The following is a 26026-nucleotide window of genomic DNA, read 5'->3' as shown; positions in this document are numbered from 1 at the left end:
GACTACAATTTAAATTGTTCAACTTAAACCTTCTAGTCTTACAAATACCAAGGGGACCCGGCTCTTGTAAGTGCCACTGTGAATCGGAAGGATAATTATTCTATATAAGACTCTCTCTCTCTCTCTACTAACAAGTCTTGAGTTCAACTCTCGTCGGATAGATCTTTGAGGTCTCTTGGGATAGTTTCCCACGACGTTAAAAATTCTCTTCTTCTTCTTCTTCTCTCTCTCTCTCTCTCTCTCTCTCTCTCTCTCTCTCTCTCTCTCTCTTTGTGGGACGCTGATGTTCATTTTAGGTTTTATTTTGCTTCATTTTATTTTGTATCCAGACATTGTATTAGATCCACCAAGATTGTATCAATCTGGTCTCATAGGTCATTTTGGCCTTTTGAAGACGTTTAATATAACATTGTATTAGATCCACCAAGATTGTATCAATCTGGTCTCATAGGTCATTTTGGCCTTTTGAAGACGTTTAATATAACGTAACATAACATTTCATTTCATATCCTCTCTCTCTCTCTCTCTCTCTCTCTCTCTCTCTCTCTCTCTCTCTCTCATGCATGCTTAATCTAAGCTACCCTAGGCCAACATCAATCGAAATCTTAACAAATTATACACATTAGACAAAGATGTTAAGCTTTCCATTCATTGTTTGATGGAACCATTGGCCGATAACTCCCAAATTATACCCAAAAAACAGAGTTTTTCTTAAAATTCCTTGCAAATGTTATCCCTCACATTATCCCCCTATTGTTTTAAGAGCCATTTTGCATCTTGGGGAGTGCTAGGCCTTACTCTTTTCAGATGGCATCATGAACATCTTAAATAGCTTATATTTGTAAGAGGGACTCACCTTTGGACCCTTCATGTGTATGCAACATAGAAATTGTGAGCTCTCATTGAAGGACACACAAAGAGGGAGAGTGTTTTTGCCAATTAACTTGCTGAAGAACAAGGGGGCAATAGTGAAACAAGATAAAGTGCCATTGCTTGTTTTTCAAGCAATTTTGGTAAAAAATGATTCAAAGGCTTGAGGAAGTGTTGGTGAGTTCTCTGGATTTGAGCAGAAGTAGCTATTTTCAAAGAACATGCATGACCCTTTAAGGGTCAATTTACTGCTTGTAGGTGGCAATAATCCAAATTGACACAGTTATGTACAGAGATTGCTTCCCTAGTTACAAAACATACCATCTAAGCTCTGAGCCTGTGTGTCTGTTGTTAGAGACTGGTTAATAGATTGCACATGACATAATTCCATTACATGAGCCAGTCCTGTATCTGGCTAGCTGTTGGAACTTGGTGCTCTAAATTTCCATGATTTCTCTGCTTAGCATGGATATGAAGACAACTTCTCGCATCACCTTCTCATTTCTTGCCTTTTAAATCCCCCATTTTGGCAGTATATTAGCATGCATATGTATCAGCATCTTATTGTTGCAACAATGCTGAGAAGCCTCCAATAAGGAACAGCCATAGCCTTTCTGTATCGAGGAGCCAGACCCACTTGTTTGACCCTCTTGAGGAAACGTTCTGGGCATGCGCTATGTGTGTTGCATATAATGCGGAACATAACGTTCCTTAGCTGGCTTCGCCATCTGAACATCCTTTGTTGCAGCATTCCCAGTTCTTGACTTGGCATAAGGAGCCTCTCTTGCTGTATCAGACACCAAAAGTCAGAAAATGCCTTTGTTGAATTTCATTACATCATATGAATTACTCACCTGTTGAAAGCCTTTGAGCGCGAGCTATGTTTTGCCGACGTTTATGTATAATGACCGCACATAAGCCGCCTATTAGCATCACAATAATGGACGATATCACAATGGCTGTGATTGATCCTCTGGACAATGTGTCAGAGCAAGATCTCAAACCAGGGATGCCACACAAACCCGGATTCCCTGAAAAGCTGGTTACAAATTGCAAGTTCTCTCTCTCTCTCTCTCTCTCTCTCTCTCTCTCTCTCTCTCTCTCGGGTAGATGTCATCACAAAGACCCAACAAAAAGCAGAAAAGGCCGAAAAATGGATCGAGATCGTCAAGAAAGGGAAAGGCAAGGAAATAACCCCCATCCCTACACCAACCATCATCAACTTGACACTAGAAGAGGAGCAAAGGAGACGGGTGCGGGCCTTACACGTAAGGATATGTGGCCTCAGAGACCAAGATAATGTGGAGGAAGAGGTGAAAGAACTCATGACTCTGATGGGGGTCAACGAACAGATGCATACGAGGGCTTGGAGAGTGGGCACAAAGAAAAGCGGAAGCAACAGAGAAACCTCGAAGGAAAGGGCACTCATTCTCCGCTTCCCATCCATGGAAGCGAAGAAGGATTTCCTGAAGAAGAGACCGACTCTAAAGAAGACTGTCATCTTTCTTGGAGATGACCTCACCCTCTCACAGATTGCTCATATGCAAGAAGTAATGCCGGAAATTAGAGCAACAAGGGAAAAGGGGAAGATTGCTTTTTACAGAGATGGAAAGGTGGTGATATTGGAGCGACGTCCCGCATGACGGTGCGAGACCCATGGGACCACACTAAAGATGGCAACCTGGAATTGTAACGGTTCACTTTGTCTTGATGTAGGGGCCTTTGAGGATAGCTTCACAGGGAGAGACATCATCTTCTACTCGGAGACGCATCAAGCCCCTGGCAAATCCATGCCACAGGTGACGGATATAGATGGGAGACAACCTGCAGACAAGAGACCAGATCGGAGCATCGAGGACGAGGCTCAGGGGAAGTGGCAGTTTTATTTAGGGAGGAGTTGCAGCCATTGATATATATAGCGCGCAGGGATGAGCATGCTAGGTACATGTGGGTGAGGCTCAGGGCAGAGACGGGCAGATACCTCTACATTGCTATCTGTTACTTTCCTCCTAGTACGTCAGTATATGCATAACCTAGGGGGCAATCTCCCTTTGCTATTTTGGATAATGACATATGGGAGTTTCCTAAGGATGGTGACATTATCATACTAGGGGATTTCAATGCTAGGACTGCCCACCACTAGACAATATTTTATGATACTTCCGAGGAAATGCTTAGGGAGCTGGACGATACAGAGATGGGTATATCCAAATTATCACAAGATGAGGAATACACGGAATATGGCAGATACCTTATAGATATGGGAACCGCACATAGATTGGCCATTTTGAATGGCCTACAAAGATTTTCGACAGCTGGAGGTTTTACTTGCTTTCCACACCGACATGGTGCCAGCACACTGGATTATGTTATGGCCCAGCCAGGTCTCATTCCATTCTTTCAAGATTTCATGGTGGGCACTAGGCCAGTTGGAGTAGCAGTTGATCATGCTATCTTGTCCTTCACCCTGATGTTTCAGTTCAGCACAGCTCCATTAGGAGAGGTCCCTACACACATCCGGTATACCTTCATGAGGGAGACGGACTCTGTGTATATGGATGAGATATACAGGAAGCTATGCACCCAAGAGCCAGGACGGCCACTAGATGAGCTCACTCAGATACTGACAGAGACGCTCCATGGTGCAGCATCCAAAGCATACCCCCACAACCAGCCTACACGGAGACGATCTAGAAAAATGCCCCGGAACTGTTGGTATGATGAGGAGTGTAGAGAGATGAGGATCAAGTTACAGAGGGAAGTGCATGGGTATTACCACACATAGACAGTCACGGATTATCTTTCGCCGCCTAGTGCGACGAAAGAAAAGGGCTTATTTATCCCAGCTAGAGCAAGATCTGTATCAGTTATTTATAAGTCAGGACTCGGGCGAAGCATGGAGGCTATTCCACAAACATTCACCACCAACAGCGGTCACCTCCACCGAGACATGGGGGGAATATGCCACATCTCTCTACACAGCACCAGGACAACCACCTCTACAGGACCCACTAGAGACATGCCCGGAGACATGTTCTTTCTTTACTGCCGAGAGGGTAAGGAAAGCTATTGATAGGATGAAGACAAGGAGAACACATGATCATGATGGTCTGGTAGCAGAGCACTTCATCCATGCCAGGGATATGCTCGCAGAGCTCCTGGCTATGATGTTTAATCGAGCCATGTATGAAGGCTTCCCTGAGACTTGGAGTATGTCCACGATTGTGCCTATTTTTAAGTCAGGAGATCCCATGATTCCCGGGAATTATCGCACCATCATGGTTGGGCACACATTAGCTAGATTGTATGCATCCATTCTTGAACAAGAGCTGAGTAGATGGGCAGAGCGAGAGGGCATAAGAGCACCAGGGCAAGCAGGTTTCAGGAGAGGTTTCTCCACTCTTGACCAGATTCTGACACTCAGAGCTATTATTGAGGAGAGTAGACACCATGGCAAGAAGATCTATTGTTGCTTTGTGGATTTCCGCAAAGCTTTCGACACAGTGTCGAGAGCCAGACTCATACGCAGATTACAGGACATGGGTGTGCCTACAGAGCTGATTTGGGGGATTCTGGCTCTATACAGGACAGTGATGGGGCGGGTACGCACCACTAAGGGAATGTCGGACATGGTCCTATCCAATATTGGAGTGAAGCAGGGATGCCCCCTATCCCCGACTCTTTTTGGGATGTATGTGGATGAGTTTTCGGACTATGTAGAGCGTCAGGGGGACAAGGGGGCCCAACTAGCAGGGACATGGGTTCTGCTGTTACTATATGCGGATGATATCGTGCTGATCTCTGACTCACCAGAGGGGATGCAGCGTCACTTGGATGCTCTGCATATATTTGCTCGTGACAGTGGATTGTCTGTCAATCTGGGAAAAACCAAGGTTATGGTGTTCAGCACCACACCACAGTGGGTCAGGAGGTCGGCACCCACATTTATGTATGGCTAGGAGACTGTGGAGTACACAGATGCATATACCTATCTTGGGGTAGTCTTCGGTGGACCGGTGTTTTCACTAAGGAGAGCATCAGAGACTAGACTGATGAGAGCATATACAGCTTTGGGAGGATTGGAGAGTATGTGTTCGCAGGTTCAGTTTCAAGAACTGCGAACAAAGCTTTGGCTTTTTGACAGTCTAGTGACTCCGGCTATGCTCTATGGAGTTCAGGTATGGGGACCCTCACTAGACCGCCAGGGGAGATCTGGCAACACAGATGGATGGAGATGTATGGAGAGGCCTCTGGTCTCTGTGATCGCTCGGATGATTCGGGCTAAGGCCTCAATACCACATGAGATTATCCGAGCCGAGCTAGCCGCCCCCCCCCTCATGGTGGAGGCGTTGACGAGATCAGTTTCTTTTATGCACGGTCTATGGGATCTCCCCAGGGACAGATACGCTCAGCTTGCCTTGGAGTCATCTCGACAACTAGCTCTACAAGGCGATACAGCATGTTGGTATGGACAGATGACGGCATGGTTTCAGTCGCATGGTCTCAAGATGGATAGATTACCTCCGCTTCAATACTCTCTGGATGAACCCTGTCACCAGGAGGTGTATTTTTCCTGTTGCCTTCAATAAATAAGTACTATATATTTTTATTTATTTTTATTTTTACTTGTTTCCCCGGGACCCTTGAAAAGGTGCAAGTGGACATTGCATGGCCAGTGTGAAACGACTGCGGCCGAATAGGTTTCTCACATCGGGAGTCTGGGTCGGTCAATCGGGGACTGGTTGGGCCAGTTAGCACTGAATTCTGATGAGTATGGAAGCCTGTGCCCACCAAATGAAATCTGGGCCACTCGAAAAGTCACTTACAACTTTATAAGTGAGTGGGAACTAGGGAATTAACTCAAAGGGGCAAACTGGACACTTGGCAGTTGTAGAGCCATTTGCACGACACCTCAGCTAGAGGGGGCACCCATTTGAGGCTAGGGCTGATTTTTGCTCATAAAAAAGTGACCTACAGTGTGTGTGTGAGTAATGGGTGCAGGTCTACAGCTTTAATGGAAAGCTTGCCTTCTCCTCTGTCTCATGTAGCGCGATGATTTGCTCTCGTGCATCTCTCTCTCCCCTTTGGCACATATGGTAATGCCCCACTAGTTGGGCTACTCAGATGAACATGTACAGTTTTGGGGGTTTATGCGCGTTTGCCAAGGCAAGAGCCTTCTGAACAGGAACCGGATTAGCTAATTGCTAATCCCCCACAGGTACGCACAGTTCCATCGTGAAAGATTGCGAGTTTGGAGAGTTTTCTCGCGTGAAAACTCGTCCAATTCACAGGGGAACTGTCCCATTGTGTGCAGGAGCCCCTTCGGACACGCGTAGGCGTGTTCGCTCTACTAAAAACGATCCGAAACAGCGAATTACAGCCTGCTGTGTTTTTCTACAGGTTTAGGGTTTTGCACCTAAACTGCAAGGGAACATCGGGGGAGCTTCGTGAGAGCCTTGGGATGCGTGTACAGGCTTTTGGGCACCCGGCGGTGAAAAACAGAGAATTACAGCTCGCTGAATTTCTGCGACAGCTCACTAGAAAGCTTCCAGATAGCGAGGGAATCCGTCCTAGACAGGTGCTTTTGACCTACAGGGGTTTTTGCGCCGTTATGCTGCCAAAATCAGGTCGAAAACCTGCGTTTTCAGCCCTCCCCAGGTTTGGACAGCTTTCTGAAAGCTTGTGCTAAGTGGTCGGATCGTCTACCTTAATTTGAATAAAGAAATACCGAAAGGGGCGCCAGTCTTTGGGGCCTACAAGGTGTCGGTCTTGTGTGCGCAGTGACATTCTAGTCGTTGGACGCAACTGTGTTCTCTTCCCTTCTCAGTGCTCTGTGTAAAGTTAACAGGTAATTGAAGTAATACCGCCCTCTACGTTGTACAGGCCGGTTATATGGTTCCATCGACAGGATAGTCACTTTTTCTTCAAAAAGTGCAGCGTGGATTGTTGTGGGTGAAAGCAACACAGAGCTTGTCAATATGGCAGAGAAGAGAGACCAAGTACCTGAAGAGGGATCTTCCTCACATGGCACAAAGAAAATTCCTTCAACTCTTCAAGAAGAGGACAGGTTGTTTAGAACTCAACTGCGTTGCTGCATGGACATGTTTCAGCAGTTGGCTAACAACCCAAGGATGCAGGAGTTCTTACAGGCTCCCACACAGGGTTTTCAGCCTCCTACACAGGGCATGACTGAGCCGTTGCAGGAAAAGGAGATTTCCAATGCGCAGAGGACTCATGATGCTCGAGGGAAATCCCATGTGGTTGAGCAACTAGCGGTGTCCAATGATCCAAAGCAACTTGCTTTAGCTGGACAGGAACCGTTTGTGAATGGTCAAGGGAGTAATGAACACGCTATGCGTCAGACCCTTTCATTACCTATTACTTATCCTGGTTATTTTGGAGGTAGTTCAGTGTTTCAAGCTATGGCTGGACCTTCCACAGGTTATATGCTAAGGAATGCGTTCGGGACAATGCAAACAGGCATGGGTAACCCCTATGTACGCGAACATGAGTGTCCAACCAGGGTTTCAGGGTGCCTATGGCCAGTTTCGAGTGCCTGGAACACACTCTGGTATGGCTGGTCTTTTGCAACCATACGTACAAAATGCAGATATGACAGGAAAAACAGTTGATTCGAGTGCTGGAATGAACACTCATGGAGCACCATTGTTACAGGCACCTGTTTATGATAATGTGGCTCCTTTGAGTCAGCTTAAGGATTACAAGGAAGGTGGGCAGGGAGTGAAGTTTGAAACTTTCAGAGGAACTGAGGACCAATTGAAGGATTTTGACATTCATACAGCAATTCGATGCAGCTTATGCTGGAGGAAACTTCACGGAATCTTCAAAGATACGCAAGGCTGCCACTTTCTTGAAAGGGAATGCGCTTCAATGGTGGGCCGCATTGTTGAACCAGGGTCAAGCCCCAACAACGTGGGTCCAATTTAAACAACTTTTTGCGCCTGCATGGTTGACAAACACTTTTGAAGTGGATGTAATGACAGAATGGCATGAGTTGAATGCTAAACAGTGTGCGAATCTGGAAGAGTACAATAAACAGTTTTGGGCCACACTGTTGCCAGTCACTTCTTACAGGTTTGTGCCATTGTCATAACAAATTGAGAAACACTGTTGTGGATTGCCCAAGAAAATCAGGGACTACTGCACAAAGACTACTGTCATGAATATGTTTCAATTGATAGAGAATGCAAGAGTGGCCAGCAATCTGTCGAAGGGAGATTCCGATGGATTTAATAGCCACAAGAAAGGGTCCCAGGGCAAACAGTTTTCAGCCAAGGGCAATGTTGCAGCAAAGCCTTCTGAGCCTTCCACAAAGAAGCCCTCCACTGAAGAAGGTGATACGTCCAAGAAGCAGTCTAAATCTTCTTCAGGACGAGGACAAGGACAAAAAAGGCATTTTTCTGGCAAAACTTTTGAAGAAAGCAAAGCTCTTAGGGAGGCCAAGAAATGCTACATTTGTGAACAGGAAGGACATTTTGCAAATGAATGCCCACAGAAGAAGTCACAGGATAAGGATGACAAGTCAGACCATAAAGGGAAGAAGCCAAAGCCAAGTGCAGGACTTGTTCCAGGTTTGGTTGGAGACCAGCCAAACACACATGCCACAGAGCTGTGCAGAGCTTGGGGCAAAGTTAGAGACCAGACAGTCCTGGTTTTCTTTGATCCAGGAGCCCATGCAAATTTCATATCACCAGAATTGGCATCAAAGTTGGGCATTCGTGCAGAGGAGATGGGTATGACAGGGGAAGCAAGTTTGGCATGCCCAGGTCATTCAGAGCCTGTTACTCCCATTTTGGGAAAGCTTCGTCTGCACATTCAGAGCTATGAGGATGCGGAAGAATTTCATATTATGCCACTTGAGGGCTGTGATGTGTTACTAGGTATCCCATGGTGTTACAGGTTGCATGCTATGGTGGATGCTTACAACAAAAAGATTACCCTTGTACATAGAGGAAAGACTCATGTCCTTGAAAGGCGAGTCTGTTCCAGTTGTTTCTGCTTCTGCTATTTCATCTGTAATAAAGAATCATCTTTCTGCGTACTTGATCTTAGCAGAAGAAGTACCTCAAGTTATCTAATTTGTCTACCTTAGATAAAGACAGGTCAACTTTTTTGAGTGGTTTGAGTGATTGTTTTTCGGACTCTTTGCCAGGGGAGTTACCTCCTGAGAGACCTCAGGATCATACCATAGATCTTGTGCCAGGTTCTAGTCCACCGAATAGACCACCATACGGGGTTAGTGCAGCCTAGCAGAAAGAGATTATGAGTCAGGTCAACGAGCTTTTAGAGAAGGGGCTGATTCAGCCCAGTTCATCCCCTTTTTGTTCGCCTGTACTCTTAGTGCAGAAGAAGGATGGTTCATGGCACATGTGCATTGACTATCGCGCCTTGAATAAGAATACCATCAAGAACGGGTTCCCCATACCGAGGATAGATGACATTCTTGATCGGCTTGAGGGAGCGTCATTGTTTACAAGGATAGACCTAAAGAGTGGTTACCATCAGATACGCATTAGGCCAGAAGATGTCCATAAGACTGCGTTCAGGTCAACATTTGGTCTCTATGAGTTTCTTGTTATGCCATTTGGTCTCACAAATGCTCCTGCCACGTTTAATAGAATGATGGACTGAATTTTTAGACCACATAGAAACTTCGTGGGTACCTTCTTTGATGACATGATTGTCTACTCGAAGTCCGAAGAGGAGCAAAGAGATCACTTGACTGCAGTTTTCAATGAGTTACGTAACAACAGGCTACTCATTAATGCGAAGAAGAGTGAATTCTTTTTGCAAGAGATTCACTTCCTTGGGCACATTGTTTCAAAGGACGGGGTACGCATGGATCCCGCTAAAGTGGAAGCAATTAGGTCATGGCCAGACTTGAAGTCCGTACATGACATTCAAAGCTATCTAGGCTTATGTTCCTACTACAAGAGGTTCATCCGAAATTTTGCTGAGATTGCTTCTCCACTCCATGCACTGCAAGGAAAAGGAGTTACTTTCAAGTGGACAGCCAAGGAAATTTTAGCGTTCAAACACTTGAAAGAGAAGTTGACTTCAGATCCGGTAATCATTTTGCCAGATCTTTCCAAACCTTTTGTGGTTCAGTGTGATGCGTGTGGCCATAGTCTTGGTGCAGTTCTAATGCAGAATGGTCGAGTAGTCGCATATGAGAGCAGAATTCTTTTGAAGACTGAAAGAAACTTGCAAGTCTATGAGAAAGAACTGCTGGCAATAATTCATGCTCTCACTAGTTAGAAACACTATCTACTAGGGGCTGATTTTGTTGTCCAAACGGATCATCAAACCTTGCGATATTTTCTTACACAGACGAAGTTGTCTGAGAAGCACATGCGATGGGCAAACATCTTGTCAATGTTCCATTTTCAGATTGTGCATGTGCAAGGGAAAAAGAACATGGTGGCTGATGCGTTGTCACGAAAGCCCCAAATTTCAGCAGTGTCGATTCCGTACCATTGTGAACTAGACGAAATGAAGACACAATATGCTGAAGATTCAGATTTTGCAAGGATCTATGACCAGCTTGTTGATGGGCAACATCATGAGCACTATATGCTTAAGAATGACTTTCTCATGATGCATGGAAAGTTATGCGTTACTAAACAGTTACGGCCAAAGATTTTGATGGAAAGTCACGCTCCACCTTATGCTGGGCATCGTGGAATTGATGCGACAGTGAAAGGGGTTGGGGAATTCTTCTATTGGCCAGCTTTGCGTCAAGATGTTGACACATTTGTAAGATCATGCTTAGTATGCCAAAAAGTCAAATTTGACAGACAAAACCAACCGGGATTGTTGCAGCCATTGCCGATCCCTGATAGGCCATGGGAAAGCATGGCAATGGACTTTATCTTTGATCTTCCAAGGACGCAAACAGGCAATGATGGGATTTGGACTATCATTTGTAGGTTCAGTAAGCAGGCCCATTTCATTCCTGTGAGGAAGAAGATAAAGCCAGAACACATGGTTAAGATATTCATGAGCAATATCTTTAAATATCACGGGATGCCTCAGTCAATTGTCAGTGAGGACAGGGATCCACGTATGACGCGTCTTTTCTGGAAGGCATTGTTTGAGAACATGGGCACTACGCTAAAGTTCTCTTCTTCGTTTCATCCGCAAACTGATGGACAGTCAGAAGAGGCAAATTCTACTCTCTTGGACCTGCTCAAATGTTATGTGTCAGAGCACAAGGCAACTTGGGAACACCATCTCCCATTGATTGAATATGCTTACAATAACACTGTACATACGTCAACAGCTAAGGCACCATTTGAGATAGTGGAAGGAGGGAAGAAAGTCCCGTCGATTTTGCAGACCAAGGACAAGATATTTGAGGCAGACAAGTATGTGCAAGATATGGATGAAACATACAGGAAGATAAAGATTGCTCTTGAGAAGACTCAGGCTAAGCAAAAGAAAGCTGCTGATCATCACCGTCGTGAACTTATATTTTCACTTGGTGATTGGGTGCTTTTGCGCTTTGAAAAAGCCAAGTTGAGGAAAAGGAAAGGCAAGGAACGTTTGTTTCCTAAGCTCAGTATGCAATATTATGGTCCTTTCCAGATTTCAGAGAAGATCAGCGATGTAGCCTACAGGTTGAAGCTACCAGAAGGCTTGAAAATACATAATGCTTTTCATGTCAGCCTTCTAAGACCCTTTGTTGGTGATGTGCCAGAGAATATGCTTGATGAGGAGCAACCTGAAGTGGAAGAATTGGATGAAATCCTTGTTCCTGAACAGATATTGGCACATAAAGAAAGAAAAGTTAGAGGAAAGGTTGCAAGACGCTATTTGGTGAAGTTCAAAAACTATCCATCGTTGGATGCCAAATGGATGGAAGAGTCTGAATTGGTTGATTCACCTCAGCTATTGCAATTGTATCTTGAAGCCTTTCAGATGGAACCCATAGTGACTTGATGTAGCCTTTTCTGGAGCAAGGCAAGAGCATGGTTCATGATGCTCAAGAGAGTAGTTAAGCAAATGTATCTACTCTTTCCATACAGAATTTAGCTAGAGAAGTTTGTGCTTGAGAGTACACTAGAGGACTTCTATGCTTGATATATGTGTCGTAGCCAGGTTGGTGGGATTGTTTAATCCTCCAACGCTACATTTCCGGAAGCATGTATATCTTGGATTCCCATCATAGAATATATGTGATATCAGGAGATACCGCATGTATTATTGGCATGCAAGCGAGGTCGCTTGCAGTATTTCAAGGGTGGGGTGTGTCACCAGGAGGTGTATTTTTCCTGTTGCCTTCAATAAATAAGTACTAGATATTTTTATTTATTTTTATTTTTACTTGTTTCCCCGGGACCCTTGAAAAGGTGCAAGTGGACATTGCATGGCCAGTGTGAAACGCCTGCGGCCGAATAGGTTTCTCACATCGAGAGTCTTGGTCGGTCAGTCGGGAACTGGTTGGGCCAGTTAGCACTGAATTCTGATGAGTATGGAAGCTTGTGCCCGCCAAATGAAATCTGGGCCACTCGGAAAGTCACTTACAACTTTATAAGTGAGTGGGAACTAGGGAATTAACTCAAAGGGGCAAACTGGACACTTGGCAGTTGTAGAGCCATTTGCACGACACCTCAGCTGGAGGGGACGCCCATTTGAGGCTGGGGCTGATTTTTGCTCATAAAAAAGTGACCTATAGTGTGTGTGAGTAGTGGGTGCAGGTCTACAGCTTTAATGGAAAGCTCGCCTTCTCCTCTGTCTCATGTAGCACGATGATTTGCTCTCGTGCATCTCTCTCTCCCCTTTGGCACATATGCTAATGCCCCACTAGTTGGGCTACTCAAATGAACATGAACGGTTCTAGGTGTTTATGCGCGTTTGCCAAGGCAAGAGCCTTCTGAACAGGAACCGGATTAGCTAATTGCTAATCCCCCACAGGTACGCACAGTTCCATTGCGAAAGATTGCGAGTTTGGAGAGTTTTCTCGCGTGAAAACTCGTCCAATTCACAGGGGAACTGTCTTATTGTGTGCAGGAGCCCTTGGGACACGCATAGGCGTGTTCGCTCCGCTAAAAACGATCCGAAACAGCGAATTACAGCCTGCTGTGTTTTTCTGTAGGTTTAGGGTTTTGCACCTAAACTGCAAGGGAACATCGGGGGAGCCTCGTGAGAGCCTTGGGATGCGTGTACAGGCTTTTGGGCACCCGGCAGTGAAAAACAGAGAATTACAGCCCGCTGAATTTCTGTGACAGCTCACCAAAAAGCTTCCAGATAGCGAGGGAATCCGTCCGAGACAGGTGCTTTTGACCTACAGGGGTTTTTGCGCCGTTATGCTGCCAAAATCAGGTCGAAAACCTGCGTTTTCAGCCCTCGCCAGGTTTGGACAGCTTTCTGAAAGCTTGTGCTAAGTGGTCGGATCGTCTACCTTAATTGGAATAAAGAAATACCGAAAGGGGCGCCAGTCTTTGGGGCCTACAGGGTGTCGGTCTCGTGTGCGCAGTGACATTCTAGTCGTTGGACGCAACTGTGTTCTCTTCCCTTCTCAGTGCTCTGTGTAAAGTTAACAAGTAATTGAAGTAGTACCGCCCTCTACGTTGTACACGCCGGTTATACACCCTCCTTGTCTCTCACACGGACAGAGATCACCAGACTCATACGTCAGGATCTGATTCAGCTAAATACCAGGAGCACATGGATACAGTCGACACAAGAGTTGGGCACAAAGATGGCCTTCTACAGAGAGCATCTTCTCCAACTCACGAAGGACGGCTTTGTGACTAGGCCTGCATACATGGACACACACTTATCTCATGGGATAAGATGCGCTATTGGACAGATACGCACATCCTCACATCAGCTCCAAATCGAGACTGGCCGATTTCGAGGGGTGCTAGCAGGAGCTAGGATATGTCACCTATGCAACTTAGAGCCAGAGACAAAGCTACACTACACATGTCACTGCCCGGCATACTATGAGATACTTGGCCGCTTCCACTGCCTTTTCAGAGAAGGATTTGGACCTTTTTCTAGAGTCGTGAGATACAAGGATCAGAGGTGTCTTGGATTGTTCTTGCTAGAGCTGCGCAAACTTAGGGAGAGCTTGCTGAGAACATCAGAGGAAAGACAGTCTCAGAGACAAATCACAGATTTCTTTACACCAGCCACAGGAGAGCCAACGGAGCAGTCATTACAACAAATCTCAGAGCCTACTCATACTAGAGGTACAATACTTGATCGAGCCACGGAACTTGGCAGATCCAGACGTCCACGACCTCGGGGGGTCTCCCACTACAGACGAAGGCTGCAACAAAAGATACAGATCACTCTAGCTCGACATGCAAGACGCCCTACCAGAGTACTGACCATGGATGAGGTCGATGAGATCCGACAACGACCAATGAGAAATTTCATTTGAACCCACAAACCCACCCCCACCCCCACCCCCCCCACCCCTTTTCCTTTCTCCTTAGCGTCTTAGTGTTAGTTCTTTGTACCTTTGTAATTTCCGTACTCAGACATGGTATCACATTCACCACTTGTAACTTTTTTGGTCTCATAGGTCATTTTGGCCTTTTGAAGACGTTAATATAACATTTCATTTCTCTCTCTCTCTCTCTCTCTCTCTCTCTCTCTCTCTCTCTCTCTCTCTCTCTCTCTCTCTCTCTCTCTCTCTCAGCCCTGCGCTGCTCTGCTCGCGCGCGCCCACAGCCCTGCGCTGCTCTGCCCTGCTCGCGCACCCCCGCTGCCCTGCGCTGCACCCTCGCGTCCGCCTTGCCTTGCCCCCGCTGCACCCTCGCATCAGCCGTGCCCTGCACCCGCACGCTTGCTACCTTGCCCTGCTCGCGCGTTGCACCCCCGTGGCACCCTGCTGTGCACCCGCTCACGCACTCCCCCCCCCCCCCCCCCCCATGCCCGCTGTCCTAGCCCCCCCCAACTTTCTACGTGTAGCATGCCTCCCCCCCCTCTCCTACGCGTAGATTATCTCCCCCTACCCCCCCTCTTTTCCTTTCACGCGTAGGATGTCCATCCTCTACGCGTAGGGAGTTAAATTTTATTTTTATTTTTTTAGAACCCGGCCCCCACCACTTTGTAACTTTCGGGCCTCGTAGGTCATTATGGCCTTTTGAAGACTTTAATATAACATTTCATTTCATTTCTACCATACTTTACCCCCCCTCCCCCTCCCCCCCCCCCCCCTCCTTCACTTTTGTTTTCGAGACACACACACACACACACACACACAACTGAGCATATTGAGGGCACCTGGCCACACCGCCTCGCGCTCCACCACTCGTCGCGATCGCCGTCAGTGTGGGTGCACACGTACATCCAGTGACTCCCAGCCGCCGCGCCCGCTGCTAGGGTGGGTGCACACGTACACCTAACTCCCTTGCGGCGGACGGCGATCAAGCATGAGGAAGATGAACGATAAAGCCGACCCCCTAGAGGATGCCATTCAAAAATGCAAAGAGGAGATGACGGAGATCATGACCAAGATGAACCGCAACCTCTGAGGCACAATAAACATACTCGAAGGACGCGTGTTGATCCAAGAGAGCAAGATAAGCACGCTGGAAGACCAAGTGACGACCCAAGAGGAAGAGATCGCGTCACTCAAGAAAGAGCTTGCCGAAGCACGATCAAGAAACACACTGGAAGAGGGCGAACTGCAACCCTCAGCAATCCAAGAAATCAACACGATCAAGGAGCAAGTACGGGCCATCAAAGAAGGAGAAGAGCAGCATAAAGAAATGACGACTTCTTGGGTGGATGTTCTTACCCAAAATCAACAGAAGGCAGACGAAGCCGAGAAATGGATCAAGGTGGCCAAGAAAGGAAAAGGCAAGGAGATAATGCCCACACCCAACAACATCATTAATCAGACACTAGAGGAGGAGCAGAGGAGAAAGGTGCGCGCTTTACATGTGAGAATTTGTGGTCTTAAAGACAAAGGCAATGTGGATGAAGAAGTAAAAGAACTCACAGCCTTGATGGGGATTCATGAGCCGACGCACACAAGGGCATGGAGAGTGGGCAACATAAGAAAAATGGAAGCAATGGAGAAACCTCAAAAGAAAGAGCACTCATCCTCCATTTTCCCTCCATGGAAGCAAAGAAGTCATTCTTGAAGAAAAGACCAATTCTTAAAGAGACTGGCATTTGTCTCGGGGATGATCTCACCCTCTCGCAGATCGCTCATATGCAGGAAGTAATGCCGGAGATTAGAGCGGCAAGGGAAAAAGGCAAGATCGCTTTTTACCGAGACGGAAAAGTGGTAATACTAGAACGACACTCCACATGACGGTGCGAGACTTATGGGACCACACTCAAAGTAGCTGCCTGGAACTGCAATGGATCTATGCGTCTTGATGTGGGTGCCTTTGAGGATAGCTTTACTGAAAGAGACATCATCTTTTACTCTGAGACACACCAGGCCCACGGCCTACAGACAGGAGACACGCTCAGAGCACAGAGGGCGGGGCTCGAGGAGAGTGGCAGTGTTATTTAGAGAGGATCTGCACCCACTGATACATATAGCCCGCAGGGACGAGCAGGCTAGGTACATGTGGGTGAGACTGAAAGCAAAGACAGGCAGATACCTCTATCTAGCTATTTGCTACTTTCCCCCGAGTACATCAGTTTATGCATCACCCAGAGGACAGTCCCCTTTCTCTATTTTGGATGATGACATATGGGAGTTCTCTAGGGACAGTGACATTATCATCCTAGGGGACTTCAATGCTAGGACTGCCCATCACCAGGCAGTGTTTTATGATACTTCAGAGGAGATGCTAAGAGAGCTAGCTGTTGCAGAGACGGGCCTTTCCAGACTATCACACGATGTGGAATGTACTGAGTATGGGCGACACCTGATAGACATGGGCACTGCACATGGATTGGCCATCTTGAACGGCCTACAGAGATTTCCTGCTTCGGGAGATTTTACATGCTTCCCACACAGACATGGAGCCAGCACAGTGGACTATGTCATGGCACAGCCGAATCTCATCTCTAGTATCCAGGATCTCACAGTTGAGCCCAAACCGATCGGGGTGGCAGTGGATCATGCTCTGGTGTCGATGACCGTCTCCTTCCAGTTCAGTGTAGCACACAGGCCACGAGTAGCAGCCCCTACTCGCTACACATTCACAGGGGAGACGGATTCTGTATACATGGACGGAATCTACAGACGCCTATGCACTGAGGACTCGGGGTGACCTCTGGAAGAGCTAACTACTATACTGACACAAACATTACATGAGGCAGCAGCAGCAGAAGCATACCCACACACCCACCCTGAGCAAAGCCGCCGATCAAGGAGCATGCCTCAGAACAGCTGGTACGATGAGGAGTGCCGCCAGACTAGAGCCAGACTTCAGAGGGAGGTGCTGTTGGGGGACGTCACTCACAGACAGTCACAGATTGACTTCCGACGCCTGGTGCGGCGGAAGAAGAGGGCTTTTTTGGCTCGACTCGAGCAGGATCTATATCAGCTATTCTTGAGTCAAGACTCGCGTGAGGCGTGGCGGCTCTTTCATGAGCAGTCCCCCCCCCCCCCCCCCCCTGCTATTTCCTCCACAGAGACCTGGGGGCAGTACGCATCATCTTTGTACACAGTACCTCCCCAACCCCCCCGATCCATGCCCACACGCATGTGTCTTTTTCACCGCTGAGATGGTGAAGAAAGCTATTGACAGGATGAAGACTGGGAGAGCATATGATCATGATGGCCTAGTCGCTGAGCATTTCATGCATACCAAAGACCTACTAGCAAAGCTTCTAGCAGTTATGTTTAACCAGGCCATGTGTGAGGGCCTACCAGACTCTTGGAGCCTATCTACGATCGTACCTATCTTCAAATCAGGAGACCCCATGGAGCCTAGGAATTATCGCACTATTATGATTGGGCACACACTGGCACGGTTGTATGCATCCATTCTGGAGCAACAGCTGAGTAGATGGGCAGAGAGGGAAGGGATACGTGCAACTGGGCAGACAGGATTCAGGAGAGGCTTCTCTACTCTTGACCATATCCTAACACTCAAGGCCATCATCGAAGAAGGCAGATCTCATGGGAGACGGATCTATTGTAGCTTTGTGGACTTCCGCAAAGCTTTCGACACGGTACCCAGAGCTAGATTGATGCGCAGACTACAGGAAATGGGAGTACCACAGAACTCATTTGGGTACAGATCAGTAGTAGGGCATGTACGCACCCCGGAGGGACTTTCTACACCGGTTCACTCCACTATTGGGGTGAAGCAGGGCTGCCCGCTCTCTCCTACTCTTTTCGGTATGTATGTGGATGAGGTTTCTGACTACATTGACAGCGATGGGGATAAAGGTGCTCAGTTGGCAGGGACATGGATTCCACTTTTGTTATATGCTGATGACATAGTGTTGATCTCCGAATCCCCAGAAGGAATGCAACTTCAACTGGATGCTTTGCATACGTTTGCCCACAAAAGTGGTTTGTCTGTCAACCTGGGTAAAACCAAGGTTATGGGTTGTGGGCATCTGTGGGAGGACTTGCGTCATAGACCCTGACCCAGCAGCTCTTGAGACTGGACACTGGAGGCTATGGGCTTGGGAGTGTTGTCCACTGGCACGAGTACAGTGGGATCCTGGTGAGTGGCTATGGAGGGACCCCTTCTCTTCTGCCGACCGCCCAGGAGTCCCTTTCTTTCAGTACACTGTTCAGCTTGAACGTCATTTACTTGCAGCACACAGAGAGGCCCGCCCTGCTGCAGCACGTCATTGGTAGGAGGAGGGCCTCACAGTCGAGTTCTTGGCAGCTTTTTGGCAGAGGCTGTGGGACTCCAGACAGCCGAGGCGAGTCACCCTTTTCCAGTGGCTGGTTGCACACAGAGCCACAACAGTAGGGAGCTGGCTGGTGCATAGTGGTCTCTCGGCCGCATGTGCAGCCTGTGACCAGTTGGTGGAGAGTCAGCGTCACTGTCTTTGGGACTGTCCCTCTGGCCAGCAGGTGTGGCTACGTGTTCTTCGGCTGATGCCTGCCCTCTCCTCGGCTCGACAGTACACTTGGGGGGCAGCGGCTTGGTCCACCCGCACTTCAGTTTGAGCTATCTTCCACCAGCAGGATGATAGTGATACAGGGGGGGCGACCTACACTCCAGCCTGCTACAGAGATTACTCCACAAGAGTGGTGCAGTGAGAGAGAGGAGTGTTGGGAGCTCATCAGCGGCCTAGCTCTCTGGTTCATATGGCGCGCCCGCTGTTTCCGCATCTTTGAGGCTCGTCCTGTGCCACCAGCAGAGACTGTTCGTGACTTTTGGCTAGAGCTGATCCATACTCTCAGAGGACAGCTTGAGGGACTACAGGGCAGCTCCGACCGCATGCGGGAGCGCTGCGAGGCTTTTCTTCGACTCTGGCGCCCTGGGCCTTTCTACACCATAGTCCAGGGGGTGCTCAGATGGCACTACTGTCCACCTGTGTGGCTCTTCCCTCCTCCCATCTCTTGATTTAGCCTCATTGTATATATGCTGTTTTTTCATTGGGAGAGTCTCCCCATCATGCTTGTTGTAGCCCTCTCTCGCAGAGGTGGATGTAGCCCTATGGGCAGTTTTCATTAACTAATAGAAGGATCTTTTTCTCGAAAAAAAAAAAAACCAAGGTTATGGTGTTTAATACCACCCCACAGTGGATCAGGAGGTCAGCACCTACATTCACATACGGCCAGGAGACTGTGGAGTACACAGACGCTTACACTTACCTTGGAGTGGTTTTTAGCGAACCTGCATTCTCACTCAGAAGAGCAGCAGAGACCAGACTTACTAGAGCCCACGCAGCATTGGGTAGATTGGAGAGGATGTGTTCGCAGGTTCACTTTCAGGAGCCCCGGACGAAGCTCTGGCTCTTTGACACCTTGGTGGCTTCAGCATTGCTCTATGGAACCGAGATATGGGGACCTTCACTGGATCACCACGGGAGACCGGGTCGCTCAGACGGATGGGGGAACATGGAGAAACCTCTCGTCTCTATGATCTCGCGGCTCATTAGAGCCAAGACATCAATACCACGGGCCATTATCCGAGTAGAGCTAGCGGCCCCCCCACTTGTGGTGGAGGCGCTCACCAAATCAGTCTCCTTCATAAGCCGCACATGGGCACTTCCTAGAGACAGATATGCTCGCATAGCACTTGAATCCTCTCGACAGCTAGCCGTACAAGGAGATACAACATGCTGGTATGGGGAGATGACATCATGGTTTCAAGCACATGGGTTCAGCATAGACAGGCTGCCACCATTCCAGTACTCATTGGATGCACCATCTCTCACTCTTACACAGTCAGAGATCACCAAGCTCATCCGCCAAGACCTAACCCAGCTAGACACCAGGAGGACATGGATACAACAAGCACAGGAATTGGGCACGAAGATGGCTTTCTACAGAGACCACCTCCTCCAACTTACGGAAGATGGTTTTGTGGCAAGACCCAGATACATGGATACCCACTTGTCTCATTGGATACGATGTGCTATTGGCCAGTTACGCACATCTTCTCACCAGTTGCGGATTGAGACTGGGAGATACAGCGGAGTACCAGCAGAGGACAAGACATGCCCCTTGTGTAACATGGAACCTGAGACAGAGCTACACTATACATGCCGCTGCCCCGTCTACTACGAGATACGAGGCCGCTTCCATTGCTTGTTCAGTGAGGGTTTTGGACCACTCTCAAGAGTCATGGGATACGAAGATCAGAGATGCCTGGGTTTGTTCTTGCTCGAGCTGCGCAGACACAGAGGTAGCCTGATGAATGGCGAGGCTAGCCAGTCTCAAAGACGGATCATAGACTTCTTCAGAGCAGACACGGGACAGCCGCAAGAGCCACTCCCACAACAGAGCTCCCCCCCGTCTCACACCAGAGGCACACTGATTGACCGAGCGATTGAACTGGGGAAATCCAGGCGCCCGCGACTGCGAAGAACTACACAGCATTGACGAAGGCTACGACAAAAAATTCGGAGCACGCTGGCTAGACATACACGACGCCCGATCAGACTACTAACCATGGAGGAAATTGATGAGATTCGCCAACGACCGATGCTAGATCTCTTGTGATTCAGCTATCCCAACAAGCCGCCCATTATTCTGCTTAGTTTTTTGCTTGACTCACATCAACCAACTTAGGACCCCATAGTATATATCTTTGTTTTGTACTGTTGTTAGGTTATTTTGTTACTCTGACTTTGTATCAAATCCACCACTTTGTAACTTTCAGGTCTCATAGGTCATTGTGGCCTTTTGAAGACGTTAATATAACATTTCATTTCATTTCATCTCTCTCTCTCTCTCTCTCTCTCTCTCTCTCTCTCTCTCTCTCTCTCTCTCTCTCTCTCTCTCTCTCTCATCAGCTTGAGGTTGAGACTGTCAGATTTAGGGGGATACCTGCAGAGGCTAGGATATGCAAGCTATGCCATTTGGAGCCTGAGACAGAGCTGCATTACATACGTGACTGTCCGGTGTACTACAAGATACGGGGGCAATTTCATTGTTCTTTAGAGAGGGATTTGGACCACTATCAAGGGTCATGCAATATCAAGATCAGAGATGTCTTGGGTTATTTTCACTCGAGCTACGCAGACATAGAGAGAGACTGTTGTGGAGACCAGCAGAGAGACAATCTAAGGGGCAGATTACAGATTTCTTTAGAACACCTACTGGCAGACAGAGGGGCAGACCACTCAAAAGAAACCAATATCACCTACACTAGAGGTACGCTGATCAATCGGGCTACTGACCTAGGGAGATCCAGACGCCCACCACTGGGGGGTACCTCACAGCATCGACAGAGACTACGACAGCCGCCGTCGCGCTGTCCTTGTCGCTGTTTCATGCCGCCTATGCTCCCTTCGCCTGCTGCCACTACCATGCCTTTTCCAGCTGTCGTTTCACCTGCCGCCATTGCCGCTCCCTGGCCTGGCCGTGTCTGGTTTTTGCCGCCCTGCCCTGCACACTGTCAGTGTCTCATGCGCTTTCCTTTACGCCCTCCACATCCATACACTTCACCGCTGCTCAGCCTCTTGCCATAATTCCCACGGCTGCTCAGCCTTACTGTTCAACCAGCAGCCCCTGCGCCTCCAGCCTGTCTGCCCTTGCTGCATTATGTTTCCACTAAGCTCTCCATACTTTACCCCACCTATATGGGTACTACTACACATAGAAAGTCACGGATTATCTTTCACCGCCTAGTGCGACGAAAGAAGAGGGCTTACCTATCTCAGTTAAGAGTGTGATCTCTATTAGTTGTTTATGAGTCAGGACTCTAGTGAGGCATGGAGGCTTTTCCATGAGCACTCCACCGCCAGCCATCACTTCCACAGAGACATGCAAGGAATATGCTACATCTCTCTATACAACATCAGGGCAGCCACCTTTGCCTGACCCTCCAGAGCAATGCCCAGAGACATGTACTTTCTTTACTGTTGAGAGGGTAAGGAAAGCCATTGACAGGAAGAGCACATGATCATGATGGTTTGGTAGCAGAGCACTTCATTCATGCCAGAGATATGCTTGCAGAGCCTCTTGCTATGATGTTTAATAGAACCATGTATGAGGGTTTTCCTGAGACTTGGAGTATGTCCACGATTGTGCTTATCTTCAAGTTGGGATATCCTATGCTTCCCGGAATTACCGCACCATCACGGTTGGTCACACTCTAGCTAGGCTATATGCATCAATTCTTGAGCATGAGTTGAGTAAATGGCAGAGAGAGAGGGCATACGGGCAGCAGGACAGGCAGGGTTCAGGATAGGTTTCTCCACTCTTGACCAGATTTTGACACTCAGAGCTATTATTGAGGAGGGTAGACACCTTGGCAAGAGGATTTATTGTAGCTTTGTGGATTTCTGCAAAGCCTTTGATACAGTGCCACAAGCCAGACTCATATGTAGATTGCATAACATGGGGGTGCCCACAGAGCTGATTTGGGGGATCTTAGCTTTATACAAGACAGTGGTAGGGCGGGTACGCACTACTCAGGGCATGTCCGACATGGTTCACTCCACCATTGGGGTGAAGCAAGGCTGTCCCCTATCTCCAACTCTCTTTGGGATATATGTAAATGAGTTTTCATATTATGTACAGACAGAGGACGATAGAGGTGCTCAGCTTGCGGGGACGTGGATTCCGTTGCTATTATATGCTGATGATATTATGTTGATCTCAGATTCTCCCGAGGGGATGCAACGTCATTTGGATGCATTGCATGTAGTTGCACAGGACAGTGGATTGTCTGTTAACCTTAGTAAGACCAAGGTAATGGTGTTTCACACTACGGCGTAGTGGGTAAGGAGGTCCGCCCCCAACTTTACATATGGTCGAGAGACTGTGGAGTATGCAAATGCATATACTTATCTTGGGGCGGTTTTCAGTGGTCCGGTATTTTCCTTAAGGCATGCAGCAGATACGAGATTGACCAGAGCCTATGCAGCATTGGGGAGACTTGAGAAGATAAGTTCGCAGGTTCAGTTCCAAAAACCTCAGACAAAGCTTTGGCTCTTTGACAATTTGATCACTTCGGCCATGCTGTACGGAGTGGAGATATGGGGCCCCTCAGTTGATCATCAAAGCAAAGCTAGCAGTATTGATGGATGGAGATGTATAGAGAGGCCCTTGGTGTCTATGATTTCTCGGATAATTAGGGCCAAAGCCTCAGTACCACATGACATTGTTAGGTGGAGCTCACTACTCCTCCATTGGTAGTGGAGGCACTCACTCGATCAGTTTCATTTATGCATAGCACCTGGGCTCTCCCTAGAGACAGATATGCTCGACTACCACTAGAGTCTTCGCGATAGTTGGCATTGCAAGGAGATAGATCATGTTGGTATGCAGAGATGGCATCTTGGTTTCAGTTACATGATGGCTTTAGTATGGATCAGCTAACCATTAGGGTAGAGATTACCAGGCTCATCAGACAAGACTTGATTCAATTGGATACAAAGAGGACATAGATACAACCTACACATGGGTTGGGTACGAAGATGGCTTTCTATAGAGAGCATCTTCTCCAGCTTACGAAGGATGGTTTTGTGATCAGACCAGGATACATGGATACTCATCTATCCCACGGGATACGATGTGCTATTGGTCAGATACGCACATCCTCACAGCAGCTAGAGATCGAGATAGGCAGATTTAGAGGAGTACCTGCTGAGTCCAGGATTTGTCAGGTTTGCCAGAGAGAGCCCGAGACATAGCTACATTACATATGTCACTGCCCAGTATACTATGAGATACGAGGCTGCTTTCACTTTCTATTCAGAGAGGGTTTTGGACCACTTTCTAGAGTCACGAGATACCAAGATCAAAGATGCCTCGGATTATACTTATTGGAGATTCGCAGACACAGAGAGGACCTCTTGAAGAGGGGCACAATGAGAGAGATCCAGCGACAACGGCAGACTTATATTTCTTTCAATCATAGACAAAGAAGTTCGAGCAGCCCCCACAGCATAGCAGCACCAGAGGCATACTGCTTGATCGGGCAAAAGAGTTGGGGCGGTCCCGTCGCCCACGGATGAGGGGGCCCTCTCAACATCAACGCAGATTGCGACGGAGGATCCATACCATATTGGCGCGGCATAAGAGCCATCCCGACAGAGTGCTTACCTTGGAGGACATTGAACCAGAATTACCGGGGAATGCCCCCCTGTGGGCTGGGAACGCCGGAACGGCGTTCTGGAGGGTTTTCATGGCCAAGAACGGTCCGGAATAGCTAGACCTTCTGGACAGGGATTTGGTACCGGAATGGCCAACCCGGAACGGCTCGGAACAGCTGGGAATGGCAGATTTTCAAATTTATGAGCTTTATCTTGTGAGGCTCCCCCTTATTAAATGCCCTTCCCCCCACCCCTTACCTTCACAATGCACACAAGCTTTTTCAAGGGTCAAAGCTCAAGCTCTACACTCTCAAGTCTTGAGTCTTGACTCTCAAGCTCTAGCCTCGTTAGTCTAGACTCTAATCTCTAGAGTCGACGATGTTGTCTCCCTCTCCCCCTCTCTCTCAAGCTCTCTTAAGTCTCCCTCTCTCTCAACTTTTAAGCTCTCTCTCTCTCTCTCTCTCTCTCTCTCTCTCTCTCTCTCTCTCTCTCTCTCCGCATCCCTCCCCCTCAAGCTCTCAAGTCTATACGACACACATTGGCCATAGTAAGGTTGATTGGTCTTCAAATCAAGTTTTTTGTGAGTATTAGAGTCAAAGGACTCTGGCACCCCTATTATTCAATCACACAGAACTTAAAATTGCATTATTTGGGTGTTTTTATGCCTCCCGTTCCGCGCCGTTCCCGTTCCGCATTCCGGGTAACTATGCATTGAACCTCTACAACCTTTTGGATACTTAAGTATATGTAAATGATGCCTCTAGTATCAGAGAGCCCCATTGTATCAGCTTTCACCCCACCCATACCCACTATTTTCTTTTTAGTAACTCCCTGTCTGTGCTTCATTCCCTCCCCAATTCTCTTTCCTCTCTTTTTCATGCATTCCTCACACGCACACTCCGCCTAGCCAACCCCCACAATTGGTATCAGAGCATTGGTGGCGGTTGGATCGGAGAATCGGCGGCCATGGAAGCTTGCAAAGCTTAGGAGCTTGTGGATCTTGCACCGGCGCCGGATCGGAGCAGCTCGGGACAGAGCCTCAAACCACTTGGTGCGCGCAGCTGCCCTTGCACACACATTGTAGGCTGCAGGAGAAGCTCTGATTGCAAGGCTTGTGAGCACACTCAATCGAGCTGCAGGGAATCGGGTGCAATTTCGGGGCTGTGAGCACTGCAGTGGAAAGCATTAGGGGGAGAATTCGAAGCCGCAAGCAGGACCAAGCTTTGCAATTTGGTTTGCAATTGGGGCAGCAGGAATTCGGGCAATCAGCAAGCTTGGTAAATCTAGCAGGTCTTAGAGTTTTGCAGAAGTCGACCTTGGTTGATTTGGGCAGCTTGGTTGATTTGGGCAGCAACAAGCTTGGCAAAGCAATCGAGCAAGAGAGCTCAAAAGCTGGAGAGGCTTGGAATTGAAGCAATTGAATGCGAAGGGGAATTCAATAAGGCACCAAGAAACTCTGTAGCGCAGATGCAACAATGTGCAAGCTTGTAAGAATTATGGGGAGAATTTAGAGAGCCGAGACAGCGGT

General features: G+C 47.9%; 1 protein-coding gene across 3 annotated transcripts in view; it reads right to left on the bottom strand.

Annotated features, from left to right (window-relative positions):
* Positions 1 to 969: 969 nt before the first annotated feature.
* The window catches only part of RLP4 (receptor like protein 4), a 44317-nt gene continuing 19260 nt past the window's right edge, over positions 970 to 26026 (bottom strand). For 2 of the 3 annotated variants that reach the window (XM_086512257.1, XM_086512256.1), the window contains exons 8-9: positions 1725 to 1909; positions 970 to 1657 (exon numbers count right to left, since the gene is read on the bottom strand). In XM_086512257.1, coding sequence (XP_086368383.1) covers positions 1545 to 1657; positions 1725 to 1909 — 298 coding nt within the window. In that variant the 3' untranslated portion in view covers positions 970 to 1544. Of the gene's footprint in view, positions 1658 to 1724; positions 1910 to 26026 lie in introns of those variants that run through there. The other variant, XM_086512258.1, reaches the window with a different exon arrangement.

The sequence above is a fragment of the Adiantum capillus-veneris genome, chromosome 5, assembly GCF_014529385.1.
Source record: "Adiantum capillus-veneris isolate H3 chromosome 5, ASM1452938v2, whole genome shotgun sequence".
Taxonomy (NCBI): Eukaryota; Viridiplantae; Streptophyta; class Polypodiopsida; order Polypodiales; family Pteridaceae; genus Adiantum; species Adiantum capillus-veneris.
Note: the sequence above shows the minus strand (reverse complement) of the source record. Positions and strands in the feature narration are given on the sequence as shown.